This window comes from Aythya fuligula, chromosome 15, assembly GCF_009819795.1.
Source record: "Aythya fuligula isolate bAytFul2 chromosome 15, bAytFul2.pri, whole genome shotgun sequence".
NCBI classification, from domain to species: Eukaryota; Metazoa; Chordata; class Aves; order Anseriformes; family Anatidae; genus Aythya; species Aythya fuligula.
Window position 1 is genome coordinate 9,099,217 of NC_045573.1, and position 22,257 is coordinate 9,121,473.

A 22,257-nucleotide genomic window follows, 5' to 3' on the forward strand; every position below is an offset into this window, starting at 1 on the left:
GATGTAGCATGCATTCAGTACCCTCAGAGCAGAACAGAGCCCTACTGGGGCGGTTTGCAATATTCAAAGAATCATGTTGGTTTTTTTCCCCATGACAAGGAAAATGCTTTGAAGTTATGTTCCTAGCATAACTAATAACTCTTCATAATAATGGCATCTGCTGTTTTGATACATTTACATTTTGCATATAATTTAAATACTACACATTTCTTGATTTTATGAGTATCAGCAGGCATATGTATCAAACAACTTTTTAAAACAAAGCTGGAGAAAAAGAAAAGACTGTTTGTCTTCACTGCAAACTCTGATTTGCAACCTCTCCTATGAAGGACCGGCTGAACAACAAAAAAGGCACAGGAGTGGGTGGAAGGAAAAAACTCTTTGTTAGGCATCCTCTTTGTTGATCCAGTTAAAGGAAAGTTAAAGGAAGTAGTATCTTCAAATACTAGTTAAAACGTAAAATACACATACATAAACCCGCATATATTCTGTTTCGTAACGGCAACAGATAAAGCTGCTGACGTGGCACTTTCCCGGTGTTTGCACACAGTGACTAAGGATTACAGGGTTCGTGAATGGAAGCTTTTTATATCCTAGTGAAATTTCAGGTGCTAAGACACAGAGAGGCAATTCCTGCCTGTTATTCAGCAAAGGTTAGGGAACAAAGGAAAAATCACCACATTGCTTCATCTCATCCATTCACACAATGCATGGTGACTCACGCCTGCTGACAAAGCCTGGGCTCCCAAGGAAGCTGAGAGAACCTCAGCGTCGATTTTTTAATTTTGAAGTGAGGATAGCTGCAATTATCACTCAGCTGCCGCTCACTCCACTGAAACTAGTATGTGCCTAAAACAGCAAATAAAACAAATACACTGGAGCCAGACGGGAGCAGCTCCGTGCAGCAGCTCCCACCAGTTTTCCAGGAGCTCGGTTGCAGCCCGGGGGTGTTCCTTCAGGCGGCAGCAGCCTGAGCTGGACACCGACACAAGTCCATACAGACGGAGGCCTGGGGTGTATGGACACTGTGCATGCAGTGTGATGAAAGTAGAATAATCACGAAGTAGCACATTCCTCATTAACTAGGGCCGACCTGCTGTATTGGGAGAATTCAAAAATCAGAGGTAAGCGACAGGTGAGGCAGATGTGCAGGCCTGCATGGGAAGCAGAAGGCATTTTCCACAGGAAAACTACAGCTCGTCTAAAGCAAAACACGAGGCAGCAAATTCAGTTTGCAGATTCAGCAAATTCAAAGGGAGAAAACAGGGATGATTTATCTCCGAGTTCTTGCTGCAGTCTGTGGCCAGCTTTAGCTAAAATGCAATAAATGTCTAATGCTTATACAGCATCTTTCATCCCAAACACTCGACAACACACATCTCCATTGAAATATTGGACATTTCCATATTAACACAAGCAATAAATAATTTACACACAAAAAATAAACCATCTTTCTGAACTCATTTGGCAACCTGTGGGCGAGACTTCCCAATTAAGATGTCCCATACAGATATCAAACCAGCACTCCTCTAACCAACATTCCCTTTCTTAGAAAATCTAAACAAAATCTCAGCTATGCCTATAGCCCATTTCCATAGAGGAGTCTCCACACACAGAGAAATAAGAATGTGCTGCAATGTTAGATCTAGCTAAGGTCATGAAGTCTTTCGGATGGAGTTCTGGCAGCTGATAGTCTGTGTCCCACTAATTTTGTAGGTCAACTAATAGACACTGTGTTGCCAGACATTTGAGTACATGGTCATTAAGCAATACTTCTGCAAAGCCTGAAGAGCTTAGATGCTACCCATATGGTCTGCAACTAATTTTAGCCACCAGTGAAGCAAACGCGTGTTGCTATAATAAGAGATACAACTGCTGTACTGAGATGACACCATTAATTTAGGAACTACTGAGCAGGAGCTAGCAGTCCCTGTTATTCTGATTGTTCATCTGCAGCAATGAATGATTTGTCAAGTGAAGCACACTGGTTACTCAATGGCTTACAGATCAGGCCCAAGCAGCTTTTCAATAGCTCATGCACATCACAGAATTAGTGTGGCCTTCACTGCTGTTCAACGTGATGTGAAGAACTGGAAAACATGCACATGAAGTAGTGACAGAAGGTAGGAACATGAGAGGAAAGAAAATGAAAGCAGGTAGTTTAAGTTTTTATCTGCATCAAAGCTAAAAGAAGACAATTTCAGATTAATTTTAAGTGACTACAGCTAACTGACATCAAATAAATGATAACTGCTGCTCCGTACTGGAGACTGGCTACCCACGTAGCCTCAACATTGCTGTGTCCCAAAGCGTGCCAGACATCAGAAAGCTGCAACTGTCCTGGCACCTGCAGAACAAGCTATGCAGACAACAGATGTGATACAAACGCTCAGTGTTCAGCTTCACAACTGCTGGGAGAGTGGCTGCCAGTATCAGGTAGCACGTAACGTGCTGCTGCTGCCAGAAAGTCCTGCCACCTGCATAGTTCGCATGCTCTCTGCATCCTTGAGCTAAGCCTGGTAATCGCTGCTGATGTCGTTCTCAACTGCTGTTTCCTTCCCAGCCACTTTTCTACTCACCCAAGCAATCCACACGTCGCATTTCCTCACTGCCTGTTGCAATCTGTCTACACTGGCGGCGTCTGTGTGCCCCGGCAGGCCACCAGCAGTGGTTCTTCAGCAGCTGAGCCATCGCTGTGCCTCTCAGTGAAAACTGCCTGCACTTCTTAGTAATTCACGTTCCCAGGAATGTGACAGAAACATGCAATGCTGGTTTCTTACATGGAAAGCATAAGGAAGTCAATTCATTCTCACCACATGGCTAAGGCTGGTTAAATAGAAAATAGCATCAAAAGGAGTTACTTTCCAGCAATTATTTACACACCTAATGAAGGCTATCTTCACCTGATAACCTGGCAGTAGCTGCTGAGACAGCCATGTGGACAGGAACACGTTAACTTCTCCATTCTTATCTCCAGCCATAACCCACCTTTGTTTGCCCTTGACAAGCTCTTCAGATCAGGAACCATCTCCTGCGCCATGCGCGGGTGCCTCCTGCGCACCATGGAAATGACAGAACATTACTGACCAGTGAACACCAATTCTAAAACCTTTATTTTTTCAAGAAACATCTCTTTGTAGTTGATTTAAAGTTTTCCACAGAAATTTCCACAGGCTTTCAGACTCCCATAGTGAACAGACCTAGCAATACAAGCAATGAAACCTCTTTCTTAGATTAGTTTGGAAAATTCAGCAATTTGTTAGCTTCTTAAGAAACTAATCACACAGATACGCATTTTCTTGTGCAAATGATGGGAATGTGAATTATGTTGTACGTGTATTCTGATATACAGGAAGAACAAAACAAGGTAAGAAGCAACTGAGACGAGCTGTAAATTCTATGTAGGCATGGCTCTGAATTCCTGTTGTCATTTGAAGGAGCATAAGGATTCAATTAGAACTAATGAATGATAGCTCTTTGCTTTGCAGGTTTTTAACGAGTCAGCTATTACAAGAAAGCTTTTTAACTCTACACAGAGACTTTTTCAAATAAAGTTTCCTAACACAGAGAAAGAATTAATCATATCAGTCGCAAAAAGGCCAAAATAGGTTCCAAAGCGTACTGAAGTTTCAAGCAAGTCTATGAGATGCATACCTTGAAACCCTATCTGTCTTATTAACTCATATAAATAGATATATCAAGGACCCAGGCTATGAAGTCACCTGCAAAACCAGGAGGGAAACAGATGTATGACAGCACTACAAATCATCCTTTAAGTAGAAGGAATGTGGGAAAACCCAGAGGAGAAAGGATTGCTCAAGTGCTATTTCTTCTGATTAGCCCGCTTGACGAGCTAAAACTATATTCTCATGTTGCTGTTACTCCTTACAGCCTCAGCACAACAGCCGAGAAGCCAGCTCTTTGCGCAGCGCTGGATGCAACCCTGTCCTTGGCTCGCCACTCGCTCACAGCCACGGGCTCTGCCTGTGTTCTAGCACTGTGAAGACTAAATTCATGATTTCCCAGTATCTAATTTAATGGCTTTTTCAAACCATAAGATAAATGAAAAATAGATTTAATACTTAAGAAAAAACTTCTATGGTTAGAAATTCTAACTAATTTTAAACAAACAAACGCTATATTTTCTTCCAGTCTTAATTGTATGTGAAATAGAGATGACCATATCATGATTTCTATTTTTATGATCTGGGTTTTTTTTGCATTTGCATTTCACCCTTATTCAGATGTCAGAAAAGACACCAGGGAGTGACACATCCAAGGGATCCCACGTTAGGTAATAACAGTTACACCACTGAAGATCTGTACTCTCGTACCGAAGCCATGCAGGTTATAAGACATGAGCTCATTGCTGTATCCTCCAGTTAAGCAGCCTGCCAATTGGACCTCACCCCTTCTTTCTTATTTGTTTCAAAATACCCTTTTTTTTAGCTGGTATTTTGAGCAGGGGCAGACCTAAAGCTGTCCGTCACCTGAGATGGAAGTAGAGCTGTGACCAGCATGATACGATAGCAAAGGAAATTATACAGCAATTATATGACACTCAGGATTTTAAGATCTAGTACGTCATGAAACGGCCAAAGCACAAACACTGAGCAGATCAATGTAAATATTTTCAGAGCTAAGGAAACATCTCTCAGTACTAGCAGCAAACAGGAGACCAGAAAGATTTCCTTCGCTGCAGTACGCTTTTGGGCTGACGATGTTTGCTGCTAATTTTCAGAGTACAGAAAAGGAATTCTTCCCCACGCCTACCTGGGAGACTTTGCTCAGCATCCTGCCCTTGCTGAAAGAGTAACGCTGCTTTCCTGCAGTGGCTGAAAGAGCGGCTGTCTGCGGCTCTGCCGAGGTGCCATCGTGGCCTCCTCCTGTGCCCTCGCACAGAAATCCTTGAACCAGCCCCAGGCTGCTCTGCACACACAAAAGGGGCCTGTGCCGGAGCACAGAGGAGCTTTCAGCCCAGGCCACGCGGCGAGTGGGGCCAGAGCCCGGCGGTGGCCGCAGGAAGCCAGCGTCTCTGCCGGCCTCCACACAGAGCCACCACTGTGGAGCCTGGGGAGCCCCGGGCACCGGGCAGCTCTGGGAAGGCAAGGAGGGCATCCCGGCTCTGCTGCCACCTCTGTGTGTGTGTCCCGGCCCTGCTGCCACCTCCATGTGTGAGGCCCAGCACTGTTTCCACCTCCATGTGCCCACAGGGAAAGCTCCGTGCCACCAACACGCTTCTGCAAGGAGGGGCTGCGCCCTGAAGGGAGCCCTCTGACACCCCCGACTGCTCCTGAAACCATTTGGAAATTCACGCAGCGCTCAGCTGTTTAGAGAAGGGACATATAATAAATAAATTAATAAAATAAATAAATAAATAAATAACCTTCTCTGTCAGGGTGGATTTTTGGCTGGTACATCAGGGAAGCCCTAAGCTCAGGAAAGAACAGAGCTTAAACTAGAAAGATGCTTGGATAGAGTCAAGAGATTTCCACTTATTTCACTCTGCTGTACGTTAGGCAGCTGCTGGTGAGGAAGAGGAGGCGGCAGGGCCCTCCTGGCCCCGCTGACAGGCCCGTCGGGCTGCCGCAACACTTCACGGGGCCACAGCACCTCCGGGGAGCCTCCAGGACCTCGCTGGCTTCAAAGACACGCCCACGCCTGGAGGCAGTGGCTTTTCTCAGTCCTGAGCCAAACTTTTGGGGTACTTCATGCAACAAAGCACCACAGAGCTCTTTCCCTGCAAGAATCCCACAGACATTCCTGCGATGTAAGGCCTAATTCGATTTATTTGGGAAGACTCCTGTATGTTTCCAAGCTGCAGGAGCTCACTGCTGTGAAGGCAGGGGTGGGGTGCGTGCTGGCCAGGGAAGGAGCTGGCTCTGGGGCTGCTGAAATCATCCCATCCACACCCTTAGGGCTGCCCACAGCTCAGCAACAAGCAAAGCACTGCCTGTTCAGAAGGAAAACACAGGATTACTTTTTTTCAACGAGCTCTGCAGAAAGTCCCATGGCAAGGTGTACATGTGAGTGATTCAAAAGAAATGTGCTCCGACTCCAATGCGGTTTTATCTCTAAATAGAAATTCTGCCAGTTGATACAGGCGGTACAGCCTGAACTTAATAGTCTAATGGAATCAGCTCTCTGGAGTCCCTAAGGATTAGTGGAGACAAATTATAATGAGCACATCAGTGGCATAATTGCACTGCAACCCAAGAAGAAGAAGAAAAAAAAAAAAGAACAGAAAATTTCGTGTTCTTTGTTGCTGACTAAAAAAATCTTAAAATAACATAGTTGCAAAAAAGTTTAGGTGGCCTATTACTGCAGATGTCTTGTTCAAGATTTGAGATTAGGGAACAAGAATTTCCTCACCCAGCTGTCAAAGCCAGAGATGAAGGTTCCTCCTCCTCCTCCTCTCTGCCGGCAGGCTGGACTGGCCACTGCTGGGAGCGGCAGGAGGACCTCTACAGCAGTTATGCAATCAGCGCCTGTATGGTAATTAGTTACTTAAAATACATGCTCAGAAACGTTTTCCTTACTAACAGCCACAAAACAGTATTATGCAAGGGCAATGAAGCCGTAGGTGATTTTATAGCAAACGTAAAGCAGGTTTTATGGTCCAGCTATTTAGATGCACTGCTGGTGAGCCTGAGAGGGATCAGAATTATTTAACTTTATACGCATGTGTGTATCTGTACACATGAATGTATATATATAAACATCATTAGTATCAGTCCACCCCTCCGAGGCATTCCCAAGGTATCTCGCAGAGGTCAGACAAACACCATCCAGCATGTTCTATCAGATGGGACGTGTACCAGCATTTGCTTCCCACTGTCCCAAATCCCTGCAATTCCCTCAGACCTGCCTAAGCTCAGGCCATTTGTGCTCTGCTGGCTGCCTCCTGGATTTTCTTCCTCCTCATCTTCTTTTTTTTACCTTTTTTTTTCCCTCCTCTTCTTTTTCCGCCCCACTACTATTTTCACTACTGCAAACTAATTATGAAAACTCACATATAGAATGGAGCAATGTATCAAAACTGCATTCAGGTTGTGTGTGTGCAAAGAAAAAAAAAAAAGCTATTGGTTTCATACGCCATCCAGGGAAGAAAGGATCGGGACCTTGCAAAAAGGGGCTTCAAAACCTAGCAGTTCTAACCTAAGAGCACAATATGACTGAACTGGCTAAAAGCGTTCCCTTCCTTTGGGCAGCTCTGGGTTCAGTTTGTAGCAGTGCTCTCCACAACATGAATTCACAGAATCAACATAAATTTATAGCAATGAGGGCATTTATGTTTACCATATGATGGATCTACGTCTGACACAAAACCAGTTATAAAAGCTAACGATCCCTTATCAGCAGAGTAATCTGCTGCTCTCTATTAATTGCAATCAGACATTTCAGGGTTTGTACTTCTGAAAGAAATTCTGGAGTGTGCCAAACTGAAAGGCAGGGTCTTAAATCTTTTCCCTTTAGAAGAAATAAGTTTCAGCAACAGGAGCATGTCTTGGCTTAGCTCTGAGCTGGAAGGACTCCTGTAGAAACCTGAGGCTGCTGTTTTCTCTACTGTCCAATTCTCCGCCCATGTTCAGCTCATCCCAGTGGCTTGAGCAGTCTTTAGCTCCTGGTGCTCCTCCTCAAAGGCTGCAGAGCCCCAGACTTCCCCGTTGTGTTCCCAGGCAAATCCTCTCCCAGGTCTGTGCCTGCCCTGACGTGGACAACCCGATCATCGCCGCCAGCTGTGCTGGGGACACTTGTGCTGACACTCTGACAGGTGTCATCAAAACACATAACAAGTTATATCAAGTACCCTACAGAAACATACCATCAGCCAAAATACTCACTTTTCCACAGTCTGTGACTACAACCATCGCTACAACAATTACATTTCCCTACAAGTGCTCATTTTGCACTCATAAATGCTCCCTTTACACCGCATGACTGACCTTAACTCTGCATTTTCCAAGAGTTTAATTCCTCTTTTTCCCACATGCAATGACACTTAAAGCCAACTCTACAAAGGTATTTAGGGACCTAAGGATAATAACTGGTACCTCAGCAGGTGCCTCAAACCCATCAAAGCTGGCATGGGAGTTGTGCTTTATCTCATTAAGTATTTCTCCTTTGTCTTTAAATGCCTAAATGTCAAAACCTGTTCTGAAACAGATCTAACCCATATGCTTGGGCAGCAATGTTCCTTGCGTTCCCATTACAAACGCCCCATTGCAGAGCATCTTTGAGCCTCAGGATAAAGCTTAGATGAACTTTGAATAAAAACCCATTTCTTTGGGGAATAGTCTGCAATTGTTTGTATTTGACAATGCACCTGCTGAGACAGAACAAACGACCCTTCCCTAAGAACTAGACAGACACTAGCCTCAGTAACAGCAAAGCTTGTGTTAGGGCTTTGCAGAGGATGGAGTCTCTTTGAGATCCCCAAAGGCGTCTCTGTAACAGAGCCTGTTATTCTGGTGTTTTCCCCCAAAACTGAGCAATTAAGATGTCCCAGAAGCACGGTTATAAACCAACTTTACAAAGCAATCTGCACTTCATGGTAGCTGCTCTTTATCATTTTCCAATCAACACTAGTTGGCTTCTAATTGATTTTATATTATGTCCCTTACCAGAAGTAAGAATATTGTGTTTACTAGGGCAGCACAAAGAGGGCAGGCCTATTCTTACTGCTGTATTTAATGCTGCTGCTAATCATGGAGATTAGACTGAAACAATTACAACAGCTAATTAAAGAACAATGCGGTTTTTGGCATCTTTTCTCAGACGGCACTACTGGGAATTCCTAACTCAGGCAAAGCAGGGATAATTAAAAATCGAGCTCTGGTTTCCCCTGCACTGGCAGCTGGATCACGCTGATTAAACTGCAAATAAAACACATGAAACCAACACTTTGTAGTGTATCCAATTTCACTTAAAAGGGCCTTTAAAGCTGAATCATAAGCAGAGAAACAGTGCACGGCAAACTATTTAGCTGAGGCTGGCTGTGCACTCCTCCCTGCATGTGCTTGCTCTCCCCTGCGCAGCGTGCGGGACGCTCGGCACTGCAGGGCCCACGAGCTGCTCGTGGCCCTTCCAAAGGCACCTTGCTTCGAGCAGATGCCGCGTGAGCACCAGAAGCAATCGAGCTCAGACTTCAATAAGGACACGCAATTCTGAATGGCCCGTAAGGACAGCAGCTCTGCATGCAGCACTGACAGCTTGAGCCGCTACTGAGGGGTGAGACGGGGCTCGACCCCTTCCCAGGCACCCCCGGAGGGGCCGAGCAGCTGGCAGCAGCAGCAGCTCCTGGAGCTGCCCCTTTCTCATGCTCAGACCATGGCACCACCTCAGGTAAAAGTGCAGCAACCCAGACAGACTTACATAGCTTTGTAATGAATATAATAGAAATAATGATGTTTACTCTTGGCTAGCATTTGCCTATACGCTTCTGCCCTCACAGAAGAGCAGTGAGAAAACAAACAAACCTAAAGAGCGAGGCATGAAGGGTGATGCATGAACACCAAACGCCTCGCCTTCTGCTCCTCTTGGTGTTTAGAAATCTGCCTGGAGGTTGTTCCTGCCTGTGCTCTCTGGGCAGGACTTAACACTTCATTAAATAGCAAGGAGATACCGCTAAGATTTTGAAAGTAAAGCCAGGAAGTTTTACATGTTTGTGGCTCTGCAGAGGAGCGCCAGTATTAGATCACTGACTGATCCCCCATCACTGCACATACCTTGTGCCATGCTGATGTGGGGGCGTGACAGGACCACGGCTGTAACCCAGGAAGTGCACCACATTGCTTCTGAAGCAAAATCATATTAATAAAAAAAAATACTAAAAAATAAGTTATAAACAACAAATAAAAATAAAAAGCACAGAAACCACGCACTCAACACCAGCAATATTTATGGCAAAGGAAAGTGCTTGAGGAGCAGGGTGCTGCTGCCCCAGGACCCAGGGGAAGGCTCATCACCAAGGGGAAGCTCTCTAGGACGAGGCCTCTCAGTGTCCCTGGCAGACACACGAAAGGTTGGGCTACATGGCAGCAAATGTGCTAGGAGAAATTTTTACAGAGACCAAGGACGGGGGAAATACACGTGTGTTCTACCTACATGCAGTCATACCATACAGGAGGCCCGCTCTAACCAGATGTCCTGGGACCAATTTGGAAGGCTGGGTGACTTCTGGAGCCAGAAGTACGATTATAATAAAGATCCCTGTGAAAAAGCCCAGCTGGAGCAGCCACACCTGGGAGGAAGCCATCAGGTGCTGAGGAAGCGACCAGCCCAGGCATGAAGCATTATAGGCAGGCACAGGAACCACCGCATCCCCACCTCGCCTCAGTACATGAACGTGGTGATATTGTCACAGCAGATTTTCAGAATCTAAGGCTCTCCAGGAGCTCACCAGCTGCTTTGCCCAGAGCCATCCCGAGCTGTCACCTTTTATTCCTGCTGCCAAAGCCAGACTCGTTCTTTGCACATGGTTCCATTTCTTCAACCAAATTTAACTAAGAAGCTTCAAAAATTATTTAATTACCCTCCACTGTGTACAAGTCAACAGCAGCTGTCAGTAAGAGGCAGGCATCGCCCCTACAAAACCAAGCAGTGCAAGTGACGATTTGACAGCAGCTCCAAGCCAAGAGAAGCCCAAACTCCACTCCCCGAGGTCAGCGTACACCCATGGGAATCCAAGTGGCCTTTCACTTGACACAGTACAGGCTTGCAGATGTGCCAGGGATGGAGCTGCGATGGAGAAATCTTTCTACAAACCCTTTTTCAGGGCACCGGGGGAGGAAACCCTGGTTTCAGTTCAGCCCACAGGCTACAAGGACAAGCGGCTGCTGAAGAACCGTGCAAGGAGAAGAGGACCAAGAGGCTGTACGAACAGGGTGACCTGGCTGGCAGCTCACAGCTCAAAGACAGCACTGAAATGCTTACCAACTCTCCTCCACCTGATAAACAGGGACTGATAACAGCTGCGATGATTCCTTTCTGTTAACCTCCTTGCTCAGATGTACACACACCTGGTTATGTAGATGCGAGATATCCTTCTAGCTAGCTGTTGCTTACTATCACTTTTCTCAGTCTCCAGTTATGAACAGGAGTTGAAGTTTTGCTCTGACATTCCACAGTGGTTCTCCATCCCTGAGATGATATCTCATGATTAAATGAAATTCTGGCAAAGAATAGCAAAGTGCTTCACAGCTATCCTCCTACAACGAGTACCTTTATGTCTTCATATACCTGTGTAGAAGTAATCTATGCAAATTTTTTCTAAAAATAAGTTACTTTATATACACAAAATGATGCAAGTATAATTGTCCTTTCCAGGCTACATTCCAAAACCCATTTTAAACTTGGAAAAACTATTAAAGTGCGATAGCTGGAAAAAACTCTTAATTTTTTACTTAGTAATAAATGCTCGAAAGGACTGCAACATTTTATAAGGTCATATATAACACCAGTTACAGCACTACGGTAATTTATTATTCAGCTTCTGCAACAAATATAAATCCTTGAAATGCACATGGTTAAAATGCAGTTTAATTCTTATTATCTGTTGGCTTTGACTCAAAGTTCCTGCTGTGCGTTATAATGTTCAGACGGTGCGTATTTCCTGCGACTCTTTAATTAAACCTGCACCGTGAGGCTTTGCCTCTGGCTATTGGTGACACTCGCTGGCAGCTGTGTTTACAGAGATGCCACCTACCAGCCCTGAGCTCCGTCCCAGCCTCGAGCCTGAGCTCTGACCCCCAGTGAGCTGTGCCCTACTGGCACTTCCCAGGCTGAGGCCGACCGCTCCCCTGGGCAGACATTCAGTCTCTGCTATGGCATAGTTGAGGTTCCTGTCAAAAACACGGCAATCAGGAGACTGAGAAAATAAAACTCCTTTCCTAAAAAAATAAATAAATAATTGGGAGGGGAAGGGATATATTGATAATTATGACCAGGAGCCTGAAGCACACATGCTATTTCTCTGTTAACTGGATGCATGCCTACCATGTTCCCAAGGCTGGACTGGAAGGGCTCTCCGAAATTTGCATGCCCTCATGACCGCCACTGCTCACAAACCCCCCTGGTCTGCCACAGGGAGAAAGACTGAGCCTCTGGGACTTCTCTGGCATGTGCACGTGAGAAAAAAATCCTCAAATCTCTAAAAGATGTAACTGGCAGGAGCAGCTTTTCCTACTCAGCTCTACAGATCTCAACCAAGAGGAGCCTGCCTACACGGGTGAAGGCAGTTCAGCATCTTCAGAAACCTCCCGGCCCTTCTGTGCCCAGCAGCTGCTCTCCCGTGCCTGTGACCGGCCTCATGGGTCCTGCCCCCCCCGCAGGGCGCGCCGAGGCAGGCGCTCTGAGTGCAGCTCCTGCCCCGTGCCGACTCGAAGTGCGTGCATCTCTGAAATTCATTCCCTTTCAGCATTAATGCTGATAAATAATTAATCCAAATGCCTATTAAGGCAGCAAAAGCTATTTCACTGGAATCATAAGCAAGTGTTTTTGCAGCAAGGGCCAGAGCCAGGGAGCCACCCAGGTGACATCTTCAGTTTGAAGCACACCAAGGCAGCTGCCCAGCCTGCACGCCTGAGCGAGGGCTGTTACCCAGCTCTGCCAGGTCTTTTCCCGTGTGGAAACACACGGTTATTGAAGACTTTAAACTATCTACTAAAAACAACAGTTTTGTAACTTACAAGACAAGCTGCAGGCCTAATTTCAGCCCAAGTCCTATAATTTTGAATCTGAATAGAAAAATACTGCATTCTCCAAGAAAATAGCAGGCACAGAACTCAGCCCTCACCGTACTGCTTCAGACGTTACAATACTTAGGTTTTCAGGCACGTACCATATCACAAAGACAGACAATAATAGAAATAAGGACATCAGGAAGGTGTTCCAGCGCAGCCAGCATTTTGTTATCTGTAAGGAACAAAATATGCTGCCACAGAGGGAAGACAAACATTAAGCAAAAGAAATCGCAGTTTAAAAAAAACCCTCAGAAATGGAAAACACCAAGCTAAAAGTTAAAGCCAAATAAAGAATATGAAACCGAGGAGACAAAGCACGGGTGGTCACAGCCATGACATTTACGTTGGGAGACAAGAAGGGAGGGCGGGCAGGGCTAAAGGGAGAGGACAAGGACACCAGTGAAACAGTCTTACAGGAAAAGAGCATCCACACCAGATAGCAACCCTCCCTCTTTGTTGACCCTGTAGAGTGTGCTCGCCACACTGGTGATGCTCGGACTTGGGCTCCTCTCACCTGCCCTAAGCCCACCCCAGGGCAGCCAAGGGATGGCATTCCCCAGCTGGTGCCAGTATTTGGTGTCTGAGTTTGGTGCTGCTCCCAGCAGCAAGGCTCGGCTGGCGGCTTTGGGAGCATCTTCACAGAAATGGGGCTTTTGAAAACACACACCCTAATCCTGGAGCCGAACAGATTTGCTCAATATGTGGGAGTCTGGTTTGGAAAGTCACTCAAGCTAAAACAGAGCAAGAATTCACCTTGGACCGACAATTCTTGATTAACTTCCTCTGCTGGCATGCCTAGCGTAAACGGGATGCTATTCCAACATCTCCCAGCTCCCTCTGGAGTAAATGCAACGTGAAGCCAGGTTCTCATGATTTAATGGCATAACCTTCAGAGTGAATTTTCACACAGTGGTCAGAACTGCCAGGGGCCCAAGGAACATTCCCGATAGTGTCACTGTGTGTGTGAAAGTAAAGCCCAGCAGCTCATTAATAACTTCTTGTACAGCGCAGTAAAGGAACAGCTTCCAAAGGGGCATGCGCACCTTGATCTGCTCCACACACAGGATTTTTATTTTTTTTTAAAGCTGGAACCAACATTTATGAAAACTATTGCTGGGACAAGGCGAAGCAGCAGGAAGTTTACGTGAAGATTTCCGTACATAGTCTAAGCACAGACAGAATTAACAAGTGCCTGGAGCATGAAGGAGGTCTCTGCCCCCCCCCGAGCTAGCTCTGCAGAAGTGACCAGTGCTTCGCAGTGATGGCAGGGACGTGCAGGCCAGGAGGCAGCCTCCCACCTCCCCATGTCACCAACACCAGGCACGCACTGAGCTCCCTGCTTCCCTCAGAGACCGGGCCCAGCTGCTGAGTGCCCTGCAGCAGCTCGGTGCTGCTGTCGCTGCGGCCAGGCCAGACAGCGAGCGTGGGTGGGAGCGCCTCGATGGTAGCGCTCGGCCAGCTGCAGATGTTGCTCCAAACAAGAGCTTCCTTTGAGTTTAGGTTTCTCTGAAGTTTTCAGACTCTCAAAGCCACCCTTTATAAACAGGCCAGTCTGCCTCGGCTCAGCGGGAGCGTGACCGTAGATAAATAAACCATCGTCCCTAAACCTGCAACCCCCCAGCCTGAGGGCTGGGCAACTCCTCCTCTGTGGCACAACCTAGAAAAATCTATCGGGTACCTTTTAACTAAACCCCACCATGATGAAATAAGTTATTTCCTTATGAACAGCCAAGCGATACACGTGCAAAAACCTCCCCACAGAACCAGCTCACAGCGGGTAACAGCACTTGCACTGGGCCAGCGCTTTTTGGGCCAGGCTAACGAACCGAGGGGAGTGAAATTCCATGACTTACACCTCGTGCCTGGCAAAAAGGGAGTCCTGCACAGGGTGACACAAACGAGGCCAGGGCAGGGTGGGTTCCAACTTCTGTTCGTCATCAGGATCTAAAAATTGAGATCAAAATCCCATGGGTTTTATGTCTCTGTGTCAGTTTTAAAAGGTAGGACTACAAAGAATACAGTTATGTGCTCAAACTAGAGAATAAATGAGTAAGGAAAGTACGTCAGTCATCAGTTTGATACCTAAAAAAGGCAACGACCTCCATTTACCCCAGGTCTGAACCACCCCATGTCGGTGTTTGCACAGTCAGAGGCACAGGGAGCAGACCTGCACCAAGGTTACCACGAGCCGATCTGGCACTTGCTGATAAAGTGTCATTGATTTGTTATTTAAATTATCTTATGATTTTCTTCTTTTTTATTTTGGCCATCGTAAGCCACTCTGTGCAGCTATGAAGCATCGTGACAGAAGTGCCAACAAAAGCCCCAAACTCAGCCCCCAGACGGGAGCTCTGGAAGCGGTGAGCGCGCTGTGTGCATCCTGCCTACCGCCCAACGCCGCCGCGGGAAGGCCACAGCCAAATTAGCATCTAGGTAATAATTCATAACTAATTAACTTAGTGTCATTTTATAGGCACTAAGTGCTTGCTCTTCTAGTATCATGATCTTATTATTAGAGTTTATTAACATTGTTGTGTTTGCTGGCTAAAACCTCCAGCATTAGAAGACTCATCACAAACAATTACAGGAGGCAGGTAACATTTGTGCATAGGAGAAAGTACAGTTAAATGTCAAAAAACACAGAAACAAAGGAAAAATAATAATAATAAAAAAATCTTCCTGGTTCCTGGGAAGCCATGGAATAATCTGTATAATTGTAAAAAATACTGCACAGAAACAGTCCTGCAGCAAGTAGCAGGGAGCGCACTTCACTGATGGGCTTGTGTCCTCCCGTCCGGTCCCTGCTGCCTATGGAGATGGGGTCCCTTGGGGGTCCCACCTCCGGGGTACACCCTACCTGTGTCCCAAAAAGAAGCAAGCCTTGGGGGCCTGCTTTACTCCAGGTCTCCTCCAAGGAAGGCCAGGAGCGCTGCCTTTGGGTGATGGGCTACGCAGCGAGCAGGCACGGCACAGCTCTGAGATGTGGCAATCTCCCACCCTCGGCATTTCACAGCGTGACAGATTTCCCTCATCCCGTTCAGAAGCCGTCAGCTCTGTCCATGCACACAGTATAAGGAGCTTAGGCGATAATGCCAGGTCTGGCTTCAGCTCGGGAAGGCAAGCCCCAAATTCGGGGCGCCTTGTGCCACGGCAGGGAAGCGCTCCATCAGCGGGAGGGCCAGCTAAGCCACGATGTTCCTGCTGGTATTAACAGAGGTTTGGACCAGCAAGCCCCAGACTTGGTGTCTCGTTACTGAAGAGCAAATATAGGGAGTATTTTGAGTAATCAAAGGTTATAAGCTTATGCCCCAATTTGCCAGGGAAAAGCGTTTTCTGACAAAAATCCCACCACTTCCAGGGATGCTCAGCTAGGCTGTGACAACTGACTGTGCCACTCACCAGCCCCCTGCCTCAACAGCATCATCAACTGAGGCAATAAACACTGCTGGAAGTCAGACCACCACCTAGCTGTTGTCTCCATGATCTTGCCTTGGCTTCGGCACTGCAACCTACCCCATCGCAGTCCTTCTTGTGGCCAGAGGGCACCTCTGTACCCCCAAGGGCTGACCAGCCACTAACAGGCCTTTATTGCCAGCCCATGGCCCCGTGAAACCCTCTGCAATCGAGACCAGCAAATTCTGAAAATGAGGCAAAATTACAGCAATTGGGAAGTTTTGCCAAGGAGGCTGCAAAAGGAAGGTTACTGTGAAAAACTACACGAGGTGTCTGCAGCAGCCTGGGCATACAAGCAAAATAACCTTGCTCACACTTAGTCCTACTTAAATAATCAAGAGCAGCAGGTTTAGAAGTAGGTTCTCCACGTACTGTGGTCTCCACTACTTGAAGAATTGGTTAATTATGAAAAGAAAAAATCACCCATGTGTTACATAAAAGTGGACGTAGCCACTTCAAAGTTGCCCTACCTACAACATTTTTAAGTGGATTTGGAAACGCTGCATGTAAAACACAGCTGTGAATGTCTATATTTATCCAATTATCATCTATTATTAAGAGATTATTTGTGCATATTGTGGTTGTTCTTACTTTCTGTGCTGTGTTTCACTACCCTAAAAATGTAATTATTACTTTAAACCACTTTGCTACACAACAGCTATTAATGCCATGCAGGTCTAATCCCAGAGTAACCAGAGGAAGAAAAAATTGCAGGAAAAAAAAATAATAATAAAAAAATCACAAAGGCCTTCTCAGCTCCATTTACCTATAGCTGTTACAGAAAACGAAATAAAACGGGAACAGGGCTTGTGTTAGGGCACTGTTTCAAGCAAATCAAAAGCAGAAAGCACCAAGAAGGCAGCGTGCAGGGCGCTGCACAAGCAGTAACACCAGCCAGTGGTGTCCACACGTCTTGTTGGCTTCTCACCGAACACAAGGAGCCAGCTCCTCTGCAGCATGAGCTGTGCTGCTCCATGTACACCAGGAAAGCCCCAGAATCGCTCAACAGGGGACCCAGGCTGTTGTATGAAGAAGACTTCCAGAGATAAAAACATACCGTAAAGTGCTGCGAAGGAATTTTATTTCAAGGTGAGAAATGCAGGGCTGATGCACGGCAGCACTCGAGGAGAAGCCTCCCTGAACCAGCAACGCTCGCCTGGGAAAGGACCTTGAATTGCTCCTGCCTTGCTGCTCGGACATGGAGGGATGCACAGGAGAACGGAACAGCTGTGAGCATCTTAGCAGCCCCTCAGTTTTTAGCCACTGTGTTCCTGGGCTTATCCTTGCCCAGATCAGTACATCTGAGTATTAGGCACTGCCAGCTCAGTGATGTGATTGCACCAGGGGTTTCTGTAGGGAGCGCACTGTGAGGATTTCAGTGGTAAGCCCATGCAAATCCACTTGTATTTTCATGTTTCTCTGCAGGCAGCAGAACATGCTGCTCCCTCTTTACTTGGACAGAAGAATGAGAAATCCTCAATTAAAGCGAGCACAGTCACTGCAAGAAACTGCCAAGTTTTTGCCCGGGGCCATGTACCCACAGGCATTTCGGCACCTTACTCACTTCAGAGCCGTATGAAATTGCTTGCTGGGCACTTGCAAGAAGTGCCTGGAGTTTGTTGCTGCTGTTCAAAGCGGCCACTTCATTGTGAAGTGCAACACCCACAAACAAGTGGCACGCTGTGAACCTTCCCTTCTGAGTCGTTTATTGAATTAAGCCAGAAAACTTGAGAGAGAAGAATTATGGGATAATAAATAGCTTTTAATACAACAACATTTTTTCCTTACACAAGGCTCTCCAGGACAGGAGATTTTTTGCTCTTAAAAGAGCTACCTCTTAAAAATAAATAAATAAATAAACAAAATGCAGTGTTAGGCAGGACAGTAACCAGCAGCCTTCTCCCCCAGCCCCTCTGAGGGCACTACTGTTAAACACACATTTTGTCTGGGGGTGCCCAGTGCCTGAGCTGCCCTCCCCAGAGGCAAGAGGCTGACCCCACAAGCCCAACGTGCCTGTAAGCACAGAAGGGATTAAAAAAGGAACCTGGTTTTGCCATTTCACGGCATGTGTATTGCTGCACGTCTTCAGCCATCAACATCTACTGCAGCACCTGTATTCAGGGGAAGAAGTCTTCAAAGCATCCTACACATGGATCCTATGCCAAGCTGCCATCCTCTCCTGCGCCCCCTGACCCTCCCCAGCTAAGGTCGTTCTCCAAGTGCAACCCTCCTGGCTTTGCTTCCCCAGGCACAGCGTGTTTATTACACGCAGTGCCCACCTTTGGATTCCAGCTTACTTGGGGAACCTTGGGATTTCACATTTTGGCCGCGCTGGCGAACGGCGCACATTGCTTTCAGCAAGGCGAGAAGCCAGCAGCTCCCCTCGCTACGAGCTGGCCAGGTGAGATCGCTCTCTGGAAACCACAATATGAATCCCCCCTGTATTTGAATACAATACTTTGCTGCATCTCTAAAAGACAGAAGTAAGGGAACTATGCAAAAACTGAGTTTACAGACACTGTTTTATCCTTGAAGAAATATCAAAGAAAAACACTTGCTCAGCTCTCAAGTGATTTTTGCCCTGCTCACTCGCACACCTCTACAGGGGGATGCACAGACACCTACCTGTTGGGTGAGCAGGCTGCGAGAGCACCCCTCCTCTCTTTCAGATCACCTGCAGCCATACTTGCAAAATACCCAACAGTTGTACAGCTGAGCAGAAAACTAGGGAAAAAAGTGGAAATGATGAAAAATTCATGAGAAGACCTCCGGAACACTGTCCCCTTTGAACACACAGCATGGGCTGCAAATGCCAACACTGCAAACACCAGCCAAACGCGAGCCGAGGCAGGAAACCCGCGGGCAGTGGAGACAAACTGTAATGAGCTGATTCATCCCAGCCCCGTGCAGGAAACCACCAGAGCAGAGAAACTGCTCGGCAGCCCTCCCAGCACGCCGCACAAACAGCGCTGCGCTCCTCTCCTGTCTGTCCCCTAGAAAAGGAAGAGAATAAAACATGTGGAGATACTTCTGCAAACGTGGGGATTCTTTGCTAACCGCATGGTTAACATCCTGTTCGAGTCGGCAGAACAGGGAGGCTGCTGAGGTTATTTTTCACACAACGCTTTCACAGCAAATCCAACAGGCACTTGCAGCTAAGGCCGAACCCTGAACTGCTGGCTTGGGGGGGGTACGGACTGAAAACAACACACGCTGCTCATCTGATCACATCAGCTGATCTTAAAGATACTGCTAGAAAACAAAATCGTGCTTTGACTTCCATCAAGGACACCCAGATTTGCTTTCATCTCACTGAGAGAGGCAGAGTCCATCCCCTCTGCATCCCGAGGGCACTGCGGGGTCCCAGCGCGCAGCCTGGAGCCCAGGGGCATGAGCTCATCACAGGACACTGGTATCTGCTCCCCTCATCCATCTCAAGGACAGAAGTGTGCAGCTTTCTACAGAAAGTGGATTCAGCAGTGGACATAGCTTCCAGTGACAGCCGTTTCTGGAGCCGCCTGGCAGTGGTGCCCACAGCCTCGGCCCTGAGGCCGGGCAGCAGCAGGACACGGCGTGCTGGGGCTGTAACCTGCTGCAGCTGCTGTCCTCCCTCTCGTTTCCTCCTCCAAGTGTGAAATTCCCTTCTCTCACTTACGTGTGCACCCCACGGCACTGCTTTCACTGGCACAAACGCCCGTCCTTACAGCACTTCGAGTCAGTCATAAACCAGCCTGATGGTTACTGCGCATTGCCAGCTGTGCATCACGCACAGGTTTGTGCTTCAGGACGTGCTCTGTGCTCGGGTACCACTTTATAATTGCACCGTGTCATCCTTCCTTGCCAGTTTTACTCAAAGGCCCGGCTCCAACGTGAGGTCCATAGAAGATGTAACAGGCTTGCTGCAACAAATACAAAACAGGTAGAAGTTTTCCTCAAGAGAAAGCCGTCAGAAGACAAGGATAGAAATACTTGTGCAGTCATCACGGGACGCTGGAAGGAGAGGTTCCAAATAAACACTCGTCTTCAGTATGCAAGCACCACTACCTCTGCTGTCTCCCAAAGATCAGCGAGAATGGAAATCAATGATGCTGCCTTGTCAGAAAGCACATCACAGGGACTCTGTGAAATCCCTTCTGTCCCTTTGACCTTCTCATGCCAGGCATCTCCAGAGATTCAATGCCATTCATTGTGTTGTCTACACAGGAAGCCTGCAGCACAGTGTTATTGCAGAGTAACACACGCAGCTGGGATCCTAACGCTCACAAGGAAGCTGAGGATGCAAGAAACAACAATCCAATGAACGGATGCTGGCTCTGCCTTGAGGACTGTATCCCCTCTTCTAATAAACAAGATCACTTCTGCTGCTGTCCAGCTGCAAACCAAGGCCTTCCCCACCTCACCATCAGCCCGTACTGTTTTCTGTAGAGACTCTGGTTCTCTTCCTGCCCAGGCACTCCTGTTGGGAACTACAGCTGCTGCTGTCACGGTCCCAGCCTCCCCAAGGCAGCAGCACGTCTCTTTTTGTCTCTTGCAAGAAGTGGGGGGAATGGTGCTAACTAACCTGAGTATCCAAACTTGTTACGGACTACAAGGTTGAATCTACAAAAGAAGCAGACGAAGAGCCATTACTCTGGAATAGAAGAAAAGAAGGCATTCTGAGGCATTACTGGTCTGAAGTGGCGATGTCAGGAACATGCTTGAACGAGGATGACAGAGGTTTCTTTCACAGAGGTCCTCCGTTTCCAGACATCCGACCATCACACAGGAATTTCAGGATCTCTGCAATATTTTGGTGAACGAGGAAGCTGCACTAACTGGCACAGATCAGAGCTTGTTAGCTACAGAACAACTCAAAGCCACACACAGGCTCTTGCAGCTTTGATTTAATCCCTTGTTTTGTTTCTTTATTAGCTTACAATTGATTGGTGCTCCTCTACCTTAAGGTGTAGAGAGATCAACACTCTCAGAAAGTTTTACTTGATAATGGTAAAACTTTTGATCTTGGCAAAAACCTTTTCCTCCCAACAGCAGCAGTTACACTGCTGTTTTGTTTCCCATTAAAATGCCATCCTGATGAAAGTCTCACCCCAGCTCTGCACGTAATACCCAAGCACAACATGCATTTACTGTAGTCTAGCATCTTCTTTGGTGTCAAAATCTGAGCCCTTAACTTGGCTCAGCCAAAGGATTCAAACCTTGTTAAAGAGCTTCTAAACACAAAAGCACAAAACTTGTCTATTTAGCCAGTTAATTAAGAGGTTAGAAAGAGATAACATCCCTACAGGAGACTCAATCATTAGTGTTCTGGGATTAGTACTCAAACAAAATCTTTAACGGGAACATCTTGTAAAGTAAAATGGACGTTTAAAATCTCAGTCCTGCTGGTCCAAGGTATTACTGCAAGGTCTCGGTTTCTACAGAATCCTGCTTAATTGGAATGCCTAACAAAGTGGAACAAGGTCAATGATGCTCTCTCTTTAATCTATCACATCTGTCGAAATTAGACAGCTTTAGTTTAGCAGAGTAAATTCTCAACTGTCAGATTATCAGGCTCCTGAGACTAATTTTGGGTTTTAATATCCCCTGATACTCAGGTCGTTGTGATTCTCTCATTGCCTAAGTCACAGAATAGAATGGGGAAAAAATCTGGCTTTCCTCCAAGAAAGTATATGTTCTCTTTTACTTTTATTTGTACCTATAAAGCTGCTCTCGGTTTAATATTCACTGTACATACACAAATGAAGAAACAAGCTATCAGCCCAGAAAAGAAACTCAAGGAAGAAACAGGCTTTGAAAGCCTCTGTACACCGTTCCTCCATGTAACACAGGATGGGCCAGGCAGCACAAATCGTTCCCAGCTGAGAAAAGTCCGTAATCACAGCTGTCATATCTCTAACTTACATTTAATCTTTCATCAACGTGTTCTAACACGAGGGTACCATTATTTTACACGTGCAGTGGATATGATCTGACAACTGGCCAAACGGTATCAAGATCAGGAGACTCAGAAACCTCAGCAAAATCCAAATATCGTGTTATCAGCTAAGCTCGGAGAAAAGTC

At 46.6% G+C, this 22,257-nt stretch overlaps 1 protein-coding gene across 2 annotated transcripts in view; it reads right to left on the reverse strand.

Moving 5' to 3' along the window:
* Positions 1-22,257, reverse strand: part of XYLT1 (xylosyltransferase 1) — a 185,059-nt gene that overhangs the window by 115,172 nt on the left and 47,630 nt on the right. Inside the window, exon 1 of one of the 2 annotated variants that reach the window (XM_032197442.1) lies at positions 4,774-4,811. The exons of the other annotated variant lie outside the window; for it this stretch is intronic. Coding sequence (XP_032053333.1) covers positions 4,774-4,794 — 21 coding nt within the window. The 5' untranslated portion in view covers positions 4,795-4,811. Of the gene's footprint in view, positions 1-4,773; positions 4,812-22,257 lie in introns of those variants that run through there. 2 annotated transcript variants of the gene reach the window in all.